General features: G+C 37.4%; 2 protein-coding genes across 2 annotated transcripts; both read left to right on the top strand.

The window, feature by feature from the left end:
• The first annotated feature begins 3,325 nt into the window (after positions 1–3,325).
• LOC130629876 (tigger transposable element-derived protein 4-like) lies at positions 3,326–3,928 on the top strand. The gene has a single exon (XM_057443253.1). It carries the CDS (start codon positions 3,326–3,328, stop codon positions 3,926–3,928), a length of 603 nt encoding a protein of 200 aa, XP_057299236.1.
• Positions 3,929–3,991: 63 nt separating this feature from the next.
• On the top strand, positions 3,992–5,273 carry LOC130629875 (tigger transposable element-derived protein 4-like). Its single transcript, XM_057443252.1, has 2 exons — positions 3,992–4,859; positions 5,254–5,273. The coding sequence occupies exons 1-2, from the start codon at positions 3,992–3,994 to the stop codon at positions 5,271–5,273; spliced, it is 888 nt and encodes a 295-aa protein (XP_057299235.1).
• The last annotated feature ends 6,629 nt before the right edge of the window (positions 5,274–11,902 follow it).

Raw genomic sequence — 11,902 nt, 5'->3', positions numbered from 1 at the left:
AACATCTATCTGTCTGTACACCTCCTGTTCGTCTTGTCCCCTGCCAATCAAAAGTATGACATCACTACTGAAGTCCTCCAAAATCAATGACTATCTGCTTTTAACAGACTCTAAAGACCCACTAGTCTCATATAGTGCCCTCTCCTTATAATCGTGTGAAGGTTCCCACTTCCAAACAGTCCTTGTTGGGGCGGGTACAATCAATCAAGATACGCTTACTTCGACACACGTTAAAGATTTTTGCTAAACAAGATACAAAAAATATAGTATCCAAACTAAAATTGGCATAAAAAATCGTTTAATTCCAACTGCAATCCTCCGACCCTCTAGTGTGCATCACTAGTGGGTGCAAAGGATCAAGAAACAGACGCAGGGACATAAACTAAAATAAAATAAATAATCAAATAAAATATAACTTACTACCTTGTTCGCGATTAGACACTAAACATTCACCCGCGTACACTTCCGCTGAGTAAAACAAGACACTTCCACTAAGTAAAACAAGACACTTCCACTAAGTAAAACAAGAGTTCTACTGAACTCTGCTAAATTCACATTCAGATTCTATCATCACAAAAAGCTTCACACAGCTTGTTTAAATTTTAATTTCTGTGCAGAAACAGACAAAAAACGCCCTTATAAGCAAAAAATGCGCTGGGAACAATTAGCAGTTTAACCGTACGTTGTTCCCAAACATATATTCGACATAATATAAACTAATTAAAACGGCATTAACAGTCCTACTCTTACAGAAAGTTGATATAAAACATCGCCAGAGATATAGACGAGGAAGCTAACATGAGTAGAGCCATGCAGTTGCAAGTACAAGGGCATTGGACCAGATGGGAGAATTACATCCGAAATGACCTGTCCTGGAAATCCATTCTAACCATGCCACCAAACTTGCTTTCTTTCTGCCTAGCTTCTACTGATGACGTTTTACCGTCACCCAGCAACTTAAATCGTTGGAATATACTGAATCCAGTTGTTCCTTGTGTGGAAAACTTTTATGCACCACATCACATGTCTTAGGTTGTCAAGGTTGCTCTTACTCAAGGTTGATTTACTTTCCGACATGATTCTGTTCTTTATGAGATTCTTTTAAGCCTCAAAAAATTTGTGTCAGAACTTAAACCATCTCCTAAAAGTAAATCGATTAAGATACCATTTGTTAAAGCAGGTACATACACCTCTAGGAAAGGATCAAAACCAATAGGTCTATTCCATCACGCCAGTGATACTGTCTGACTTAAACAATAGCTTTGTGTTCCCTGGTCATATAGCTATTACATCACTAAGACCTGACATTGTAATGTATTCCAACTGTTCCAAAATTGCCATTCTCATTGAACTTAGCTGTCCTTGTGAGGAGAATATGGAGTCCTGGCGCTGTACCAAACTTTCTAAATACTCCTCTTTAGTCGAAGTTATACGTAGTAACGGTTGGTCTCCACATCTTTACGCTGTTGAAATAGGTGCTAGAGGTTACTGTTCTAGGTCCGTTACATGTTGTTTGAAGACTCTCGGTTTTTCCAACAAATCTGCATTTATAACTGCACGCAAACTTGGTGACATATGCATGAAAACATCATTTTGCATCTGGTTTGCTAGAGATTCCCTGCAATTGTCCCAAGAATGCAATACACCGATTTAGCCTTCATTTTCAGCGGACGCGGAAAAAAGCATGTGTCGAATTTACAGGGAATAACTTTTGATATGCGTTTTGATGTTCATTGTGCGATAGAGAATAGCTAGCTACTGTACCTTAAATGCTAAGTACTAAGTTAATAGTGAAGTAATATTTTAGTTGGTTTAAGCAGTAATATAGTAATATAGGTATTGTGAATTGTGCTGTTGTTGGTTGTACTAGAAACTCTCGCCAAATTGACAAGTGGAAAAAGATTTCTTGCGAAAAGCATACTGGACAGCTACATAGCATAAGGAGAACTTTTCTTCGAGCTCCAGTTCCTGTTACTTCCTCTGTTAGAAGAAAGAAAACATGCGAAGCTCCAGTTATAACAGAGCCACTAGCAACATCTTCAAACAACGGTGATAATAATAATAGTATTATTCCTTTTTTGTCACCACCAACATCTCCAGCAATGACTTTTCATGAACACGACTACAGTTTGTCGGAGAATGCAAAACATGTGAGTCCTGCGATGATAAAACAGCGTAATTCAATCTATGAATAGAAAGGTTACTGCCTTAACGCTGCAAAATAAAAGATTGCAAAGTCAAGTGTTCACCCAGAAACAAAAAACAGCTCCGTTCAGCTGGAAACAAATCAAGAGTCACGATAAAATGAATTTCTACACTGGCATAGTCTCTATTAAAGCTTTCCATACAATTTTTCGCTTGGTATTTCCCTACAGTAGACTCCCGGTTATTCGAACCTGCACTTATTCGAATAATTCGGTTATTCGAAGTGAGATGGTGTTCCCCTTGGATCTGCTTACCCAACTCAGGCAAAAACACTCTCGGTTATTCGAACTTCAGTTATTCGAATAATTCGGTAATTCGAAGTGATTTTCATTCACCTTGGGGCCAATTATAGGCTAAGTCACCCTCAGTTATTCGAATTTTTCTTATTGGGAGATCGTCGAGTGAGAACATTGATTTTCTGCGATTAAAACACTTTTTTTCTTCAAAAAATCAGGTTTCAATATTCATGGCTATTTACACTCTTCAAGCAATTTCTTCAAAAGTTCAATATTCTCCTTCGGTCCAGAGAATTGAAGCAAACAGGGGATCCTCAATCCCTTATCATCTCCAAAGTTAGTTCTTTTCCCTGTCACTTTTACTTTGCAAGTACACAACATCTCTGACTTCAGAAAGTAAAATATCGTTTTGGCAAATTTTCCTGTTTTTCCTTTAGGCAAATGACCAACAATATCTCCTTTTTTGCAGACCGCCATTGCATATTTGTCTATGTCGTTTGTTGGTTCCATTTAGCTTCTAGGACTTCACCAATAACAGCGTTCCATTTCTTTTGATACTCATGATATCCCATAACGGTTGAGTTACTCTCATAATACTTGATAAGAATGATTTCTATCGGCTGTGTTTCGTTGATTATCATTGAAACAAGATCCATTGTAATTTTCACTTCTTCGTCCTAATTGTGGTGTGACTGCTTTGTTGTTGTGTTGTTTCGTTTCGTTTTATAACATTCGAACGTTTTAAAAGGATCATTCAAAATTCGAACGTTTCCTTTGATTTTCAAACGTTTCATCTAATTTTCGAACGTTTCGAAAGCTCGATTAAAAAACAAGTGGGTGGATGTAAACAAACTTTTTAAAGATTCTTCAAATCCACATTAAAGATGGCAACCGCTCAGACAACGTCAAGGAAGAAAACTGTTCTGACGATCAAAGAAAAATATCTTGCTTTGAAAGAGCTTGAAAAAGAAGGAACAACTAAAAAGTCTATTGCTAAAAAGTATGGTGTCCCACCTAACACACTTTCATACTGGGTTAAGAATAAAAGTGACATTTTTACCAAGTATGAATCAGGCCAGTATGGAGTTAAAAGACAAAAGCTTTCTTCCGGAAAATACGATAACATTGATAAAGCAGTTTACAAGTGGTTCGTTAACGCTCGTGAAAGAACTGTGCCGATTAGTGGTCAAATCATTCGAGAAAAAGCATTGGATTTTGCAAAGCAATTCAACGAACCTGATTTTAAAGCTTCAGAAGGCTGGCTAGACAGATGGAAGTACAGACAAAACATCATTTACAGAATTATTTCTGGAGAGGAAAAGTCTTGTACACCAGGGATGACAGCAAGCTGGGAAGAAACACACCTGCCAACCATTTTGTCACGCTATGATTTACAAGACATTTTCAATGCTGATGAATTCGGCTTGTTCTACCGGATGCTTCCAACAAATACCTATCATGCCAAAGGTGAAAGATGTGCTGGTTGAAAGTTCAGCAAAGTTCGTTTAACAGGACTTGCAGCAGGAAATGCCCTAGGTGAAAAGTTGCCCATGTTCGTTATCGGAAAATCGGTTACACCGCGCTGTTTCAAAGAAGTCAGAAGTCTTCCCTGTCAGTACAAAGCTCAAAAGAAGGCCTGGATGGATTCTGAAATCTTTACCGATTATGTGAAAAAACTCGATGTTAAATTTGAAACTGCGGGTCGAAAGATTGTCTTGATAATTGACAATTGCCCAGCTCATCCAGAAGTCACTGGTCTTAAAGCAGTAGAATTAGTTTTTCTACCACCAAATACAACGTCTAAGACCCAGCCCATGGATCAAGGTGTAATCCGAGCATTGAAGGCATATTACCGGTCAAATCTTGTGAAACGTCAAATAAAGTTCATTGCCGGCGGTAAAGAGGTCCCTAAAATTAACATTCTTGAAGGGCTGCAAATCTTGGTCAAATCATGGGACGCTGTTTCAAAAGACACCGTTAAAAACTGCTTTAAGAAGGCAGGCATCTCAAAAGAAGCACAGATCACGAGTCTCAATGATGCTGATGACCCATTTAAATCTCTTTCTGACAGCATAAGCGAGTTGAAAAAAAGAGAAGTTGACGGCGACATCTTTAACGCAGATGATTTTGTGGATATTGATTTTGAGGTATGCACGAGTAAATCAATTGAATTGACTGATGAGGAAATCGTGGAAATCGTACTTAATGAGGACAAAGATCAAAACGCGCCGAATCTCGAAGATGACGATGATGATGAAATTGAGGCACATGACATCCCCCCGAAGAAGCCAAAGCAGTCAGAGTTGGAAGAGGCCTTAGAATTGTTGGAAAGATGGTCTTTGTTTGACGAGAATGGTCTTGAAATCAGAAAGCAGTTAAACATGATAACACGTACATGTCAAAAACACTACATCGATAGTAAAAAACAATGTAGCATTAAAGATTTTTTTAAGAGTTGAACTCCTTGTATTTACTAGATACATTTTCTTTATAACTTTCATATTTTAAAACCTGTTAACAATTTGTTCAAATTTATTCTTTCTTCAAAAGTAAAAATTCTTTGTGTTTACACGCTCAACTGAACCACAATGCCTCAATTACTTAAGAAAAGTCCATCCCATTAAGGTTAAGTTGAAAATCTGGCGGGAAAACGAATGTTTCAGTTATTCGAACTCCCGGTTATTCGAAGTAAATTCTTATCCCCCTTGAGGCTTCGAATAACCGGGAGTCTACATGTTCAACATATGAAATATTGGCGTGGGTCAAAACAATTCCGAAAAAAGCAAAAGTCAACTGGCGATTCACACCACAGAAAATGACAAAGAAAGATGAATTTTTACTCACATTGATGAGACTAGATTGGGTCTACTAAATGAAGATTTGGCAAATCGCTTTCAAATATCATGCGCATTATGCTTTTCAAACATGGATACGATTACGAGTGCCACTTTGGGTAATGCACTGGTAAATTGGATACCGAAAGAAGCTGTGTTAGAGCACATGCCAACAGTGTTTAAAGAGAAGGATTACACCAAAGTGGATCTTGGATTGTTTTGAATTTTTTATTAAAAGATCCAAATCCCTTGAAGCACAAGCCCTGACTTGGTCAGATTGTAAACACCATAATACCATTAAATTTCTTGTTGGCATTTCACCAAAAGGTTACATAACCTATTTATCTTCTTGCTATGGAGGAAGGGCTTCAGACAAATTCATTTGTAATGATAGTGGCTTCTTTGAACTGTTGGAGTATGGTGACGAAGTCATGGCTGACCGAGGATTTCAGATTACAGAGGAATTAATAATGCGACATTGTCGACTTGTTGTGCCACCTGGTGCGCGAATGAAATCTCGGATGACATTTGCAGAATGCAGTAAGACAAAAACAGTGGCAAACCTCAGGATTTACGCGGAAAGAGCAATTCGTAGAATTAAGACTTTCAGGATTCTCTTGACTGTTGTACCTATCTCAATGCTTCATCACATTGATGACATTGTTCGTACTTGTGCCGCTTTATGTAATTTAAAACCATTGTTGATTCAAGAAAAAAAGGGGAAATAGTAGATATTTATTTATTTATTTATTTATTTGTATATATTTATGGCTTTTTTGTATTCTTGAAAAGGTTTTTGATCTATTTATGTGTATATATACATAATTGCGTTATATATATTTAGAAAAAAATGCCTTGGTGGTCTAGTAGTTATGACACCCGACTGTTCCAAGTGGGTGACCCAGGTTCCAATCCTAGCCAAGGCAATATATTTAAATTATGTTTAAAAAAACACGAAAGTGCTAAAAAATACTATAAATGCTGAAAATTGACCTCTTTGTATGTATAGACAAGTCGTTAGCCTGTGGGAAATCCACAGGAATCCACCTGTGACCCACAAAAATATTGTATTATTTGCCTGTTTCTCGCGTCCGTAGTGTGTCGATCGCCGCAGGATATTGAAAGTCTTCCCAGTCACGTACAAGGCGTTCACCGCGATGTCAGGGTTGTTCTTCTCAAATTTAGAGATGTCCTTGATGCTTGTGGGAAACTCGATGTCTGCCAGTTATACTGTTCCATGTAGGGCCTCAACTTGCTGATTCTCTGTGGATCCCTAGCTATCTTTTCATGATGCAGAGCAGCGAAAATGCTCCCCTTGAAACACTCGTCGTCCTTGTTCGCGGGGTTAATGATGGCCTTTTTGGTGGCTATCCACTTGGGTGCTTCGATATACGAGGAACCTCTGTCTTTAACCTGCTTCTTAACCAAGGTTTTCACGTGTGATTGCACCATTCCCAAGTACCCATCGACATCCGTACCGTCTATGCCAGGGATACGGAAGCTCCTGAAGATCCCATTGAAAGCATGCTTATGTTCATGGGGCGTGAAGTCTTGGTTCGGTTGCTGCTTGTCTCCAGCATGATCCTCCTTTGCCTCTTCTTCAACTTCACCCATCAGGGTCTTCCTGACTCCATCATAAAGAGCAAGGATGCGATTTTTTGCCGATGCATATATTCCTTGCACCGGCTTTCTAATGCCCTCTGGTATATAGTTCACAAGCCAATGAGTCCACTTTTGCAGCTTACTCTTTACCACTGGACGAGTCTTTGTCATCTTTAAGCGTTCAAATACATTCATAGCTTCGGGTGTGGAGAGTCGAGGCTCAATCTTACTCTTAATAGGACGGGTTTTTGCCCGATCATCTCTTGACGCTCGAATATATCCAAGGCACCTGGTGTAAATGCTTGTGGCCTTGGTTCTGGAGCAGGAACGGGTCTTGGAGGTACCTCCAGCAATAAGGTCGCCTTTGCGTAGCTTGGAATAACGTGCAAGTCCACGGGTTTTCGTGATAGCGTGTAACTGTTTCACAGTGTACTCATTTATTTTATTACAGATTTTTCTGATTTCAATCAGAAAAATTTCTAGCGCGGTCAATTGCACATGCTCCGGATTTTGTTGATGTCAGCAATATTCCCGCTAGTCGCTATTGCGCATGCTCGAGAATGCTGGTATTCCTGGAATTGTCGGATTTGTTGGAAGGGGTGATTTCAGGGAATTCGGAATTTTGGGGAATTTCCCTTGTCGTCCGTCGATTGCGCTAGAACATACAATTTCCTATCTCTCTGAGCTAGAGATTTTGGCTATCTTGGTTTAGGAATATGAGTGGAAGCCCTTGTACCATTTACAGAAGTCCTGTCCTACTCTTTATGTCTGTTTGTTTGTTCAATTTTTGTGCAAGTTATCTTCTTGAAAAAAGGAAGAATTGTGTTCCTTTATATGACCATATTCTTTGAAGGAGCAAAACCTCTAGAATATAAATTTTAAGACTTAACTGGTCGAGTTTATCATTGTCCGTGCACTTTGTAATTTTCATTCTGAGTAGATATATTGAACGAATAAGGACATAGAGACGCTATTGAAACCGAAAAAGTCGAAATCACACAGAAATTGCTACAAATTAGAAAAGTTACTTCAGTCGATACCACTAACAACGTTGTCGAGACCTTGATCCCAATATCCTCGTATTGTCTGAATGGGACTCTTGAAACTCTCAGACAGAGTAGTGAAACACGAGTCTACACACTTTTCGTTTCGTAAAGACAATATTTCTTTTGAGGCAGGGATAGAGGTAGAGTTTAAGGATAAGAAGATTCCATGTGAACCTCAGCTATTATTTCTTCAAGTACTTCTGAATGGCTGTCATTTTATCTTCTGGTTTCAATTTTATTTTCTTAGAGCTAATACTTTGGGCTTAGTCTTAGACATGTCCACATTGTTTAATATACATTTTTGAATAAAAGATAGTTCCATCCAGTTTTTTTATTATATACGAAATTGAAAACGTAGCATGACGCAAATATCGCAGTAAACCTGTAAATGAAGTCAGACAAATTGTAAATAGTTCTGCCTTCAACGGTGACTTGAAATATTACGTCATCGCACAGTAAATCTTATACTGATATAGGTCGACTTGGTATGACTACGTGCATGAAATAATTTGCATCAAATTAAAAACAATTTTACTGTTTTCCCTATAAAATTCCCGCCCAATACATTTACGCAATCCCGGCTTAGTCTCGGTACCATTTGTGGGTGCCGCTACAATTCAGTACATTTGAGAAAACGAAGTTAAACATCGCCCTTTAGCTATCAAATATTCAAACATTTAAAACAAACATGGATTGCGATTTAACATCAAAAATGTCTGTCGAAGAGTTGAAGAATTACTTGAGAGTTTAAAATTAAAGGATAAGTAAAAGAAAGAACTACCCTTTAGCTATCAAATATTTAAAAATTTAAAACAAACATGGATTGCGATTTAACATCAAAAAAGTCTGTCGAAGACTTGAAGAATTACTTGAGAGTTGGAAATTTAAGGATAAGTGAAAGAAAAAAAGAACTAATTCCTCGAGTGATTTCAGCAGCTGAGAACTTCGTCCAGCCCGTGAAAACTGCTCAAGAAGTAGAAAGTAATTTAAGATTGGAGTATTAGAAGAAGCTGAAAATAAACGATAGAACACTTCCAGATCCTTTTAAAACACCTCATGATTTTATAGATAAGTAAGAAGGAATAAAGTTTTGGCCCATGGTGTTGTATTCTGACATCTTTTGCTACCTTGTGTTTTATCCATCAGAACTAAGTAGCTCAGATTTAAATGACTACAAAAACTCAAAGGCATATATCTATTAAAAATCTGGATGGTTTCAACTTCTCGCCTATCGTGATTTAACGAAAAAAGTGGTTAAATAATGTCGTGCCATTGTAAACGCCTGGCTGGAATGAGCCAGACATGTAATCATGTTGCGGCTACTCTATATCGCAAGAATTTGACTTACAAATACAATAAGTATTTCTCATAAAACTCAGCCATCAGATGTATACATTTATAAGTTACATACTTGCAATGTCAAAAACAAAAGCTGAATTTGAATGCGATCTAGTGGCATACGTAACACCCGAGAAAGTTATTAATATTGAAAAATTAACTCAAGGACAAAGTGAGAACACTGGTTGGTATAATTTTAGAAAGCATGTAATCTCTGCGTCAAAGGGTCATGAAGTTTTAACAAAAATGAAAAAAGTTAAATCAGGGGAAAGAGGATTTGTTAATATCTGGGCATTGAACTAGAAAGTTTCCGGCATGTTATTTGTTAGTCCATTTTGTATGTTCAACTTTTTTCGTATAAATGCTCAACATTTTCTTACACATATTCAGCATTTGTTTATATACGCCCAACTTACTTGTGGTAAAGTTAGGTTTAAATTTTTGTACAGTACAACTCGTAGAGTTACAGAGCTAAAAAACACATTATAAGGACCCCAGTTTTGATATGTCTGTACCGTTAAAGATTAGGTACAAAAGGCAACCAGCTGTCAGTACTGGATCAGTGTTACGACAGTTTTACACAGATTTATTCCGTCAAATGATTGCCGGAATCGATGGTATGACTCCTTTATTTGAAGGTGCAGATGGAAGAAACCTTCCAATATATAACACGTGTGTTGCAGTATCTGGCGTAATGGAACTTGTTGGACAGTTGTTCGCTCATTGCTTGATACAAACTGGTACTGGTCCTTCATTTTTGGCCCCAGTTATTTATAGCTACATTTGCACTGGCGACTTTTAATCAATTTTAAGTGAATCTGTTTGGAATAAAGCACTTCAAAATCTAAATATTTATTGAAGAAATCCTCAATGGAATTAAATTTATTTGACAAAAATTTATTTGCCAGTTTCATCAATTTTGATTCCCTGGTATTTTTGCATTATGTAAAGAAGTGTTAAAAAAGATTCGATGAAAGGTTCAGAGAATTTGAAAAAATGTTTACAGCGACTACCTTGAAGGTATTTTTGCAAATTTTGCGCTTTTTACTAAATCCAGATTTTTTTTTTCGAATCTCAGATTTTTTTACCTGGCAGTCGCAAAAGTTCCTTCCGTAATTTCAAACCTCTTCTTTAGATCGATAATGTAGTTGATGGACATTATGAGAAACTCGATCAATTGAGTGGCTTCTTAGAATTTATAGCTGAAACTGGATCGGCCGCTATTCTTAGGTTGAGTTCTTTTATTTCTAATTTTTATTTTTCAATGAAAAAAATTGTTTGCACTATCAAGATTGGACAATAAGAACATTGCTAGGCTTGCGTTCTATAGCAGAGATGAAGTTTTCCGAGCCTATTAAGTGATTATCTATGCTCAATAAATTACCATCAACTTCCTTATTTTTCTTCATATTTTTACGTTGATACCAAAGAGTCGATAATTCAAAACATTGCAATTCATGATGTTATTGGCAAAAGAGAAGTTATCCTTGAACAAATTCGCGATGGATTGAAGATTTTTGACGTAGTTACAACATTGGAAGGCTGTCCGCATTTATTTCAAGATTGCTTTGTTGCATCAAGCAATTTTAATGCCAACGATGTTATCGATTGTCTAGACATCGTGAAACTGAAATCAAATGTTTCAACTTATTTAGGAAATTATATTGAGAATGCATCGTTTGATATTCTCAAGAGTTTTCTAATATTTTGCACTAGGAGCAAGTTCGTTCCACTCGATACAAAAATTGAAGTTAAAATTCAAACTAGTGATGCTATATTCGTGCATATATGTATGTCCACACTGACAATTCCGGAAAGTCTCGGGAGCCAGGCAAGTTTCGATACAGCACTTTCGTCAGTGATCGGAAAAACCACTAAATCGTTCTCAACGATATGAACATTGACAAATGTTACAGTATATATAGTGTTCTTATTTTGTTATGAACTGAAACTATGTTTTTTAAAAAAGTATTTTACAAATTACAGCAAGGAAATGTTTGATTGTTGTCTAATGAATTGCACAGTGTCAGAGTAAACATTGATTCCCTCATTCCTATCTTCATATAGTGTTTCCATAGTACGATGAAGTAAAGATAAGCCTTCTTCACACATCGAAGCTTCAGTTGTAGGGCCTTACACATCATTATCTGATTTAACGTGCGGTAACGGACCATCGTCTTCTATTCCATAATCATCCCAATTTGATATTTCAGCTGCCTCCAGCGACTCTGGATCTGTATTCGACAGATTTGTCATACCTAGATGCCACAATTGACGTCCCTTTCAAGCTCTTGCAAGGCCTAATTGATTCGCGGTAAATTAACAAAATGAAGCGCATACAAATCACTTTCATCTAACGGATTCAACAATGGCTCATTTTCAAAAAAGTAAAAAATATTTTGATGCCGTTGAACGACATTTCTTTTCACTTCACCCCAAAAAGCGTTCAATACGTTGGTTGTGCCCTAATTTACCGCATATCATACTGCCTCGATTAATGCCTCTTTCGTTAAATCTGGCTACTTCAACATTTCCCTCTCTTTCTCCACACTTCCCGCTCTCACACGCAACGGGATGCCGTGCCTGCCAACAGCAATTCCAAATAATTCAAACACAGTTGAAGACCTGTTGTTGTTGCTAC

The sequence above is a fragment of the Hydractinia symbiolongicarpus genome, chromosome 2 (assembly GCF_029227915.1).
Source record: "Hydractinia symbiolongicarpus strain clone_291-10 chromosome 2, HSymV2.1, whole genome shotgun sequence".
NCBI lineage: Eukaryota > Metazoa > Cnidaria > Hydrozoa > Anthoathecata > Hydractiniidae > Hydractinia > Hydractinia symbiolongicarpus.
This window is presented reverse-complemented; position numbering and strand designations above follow the sequence as displayed.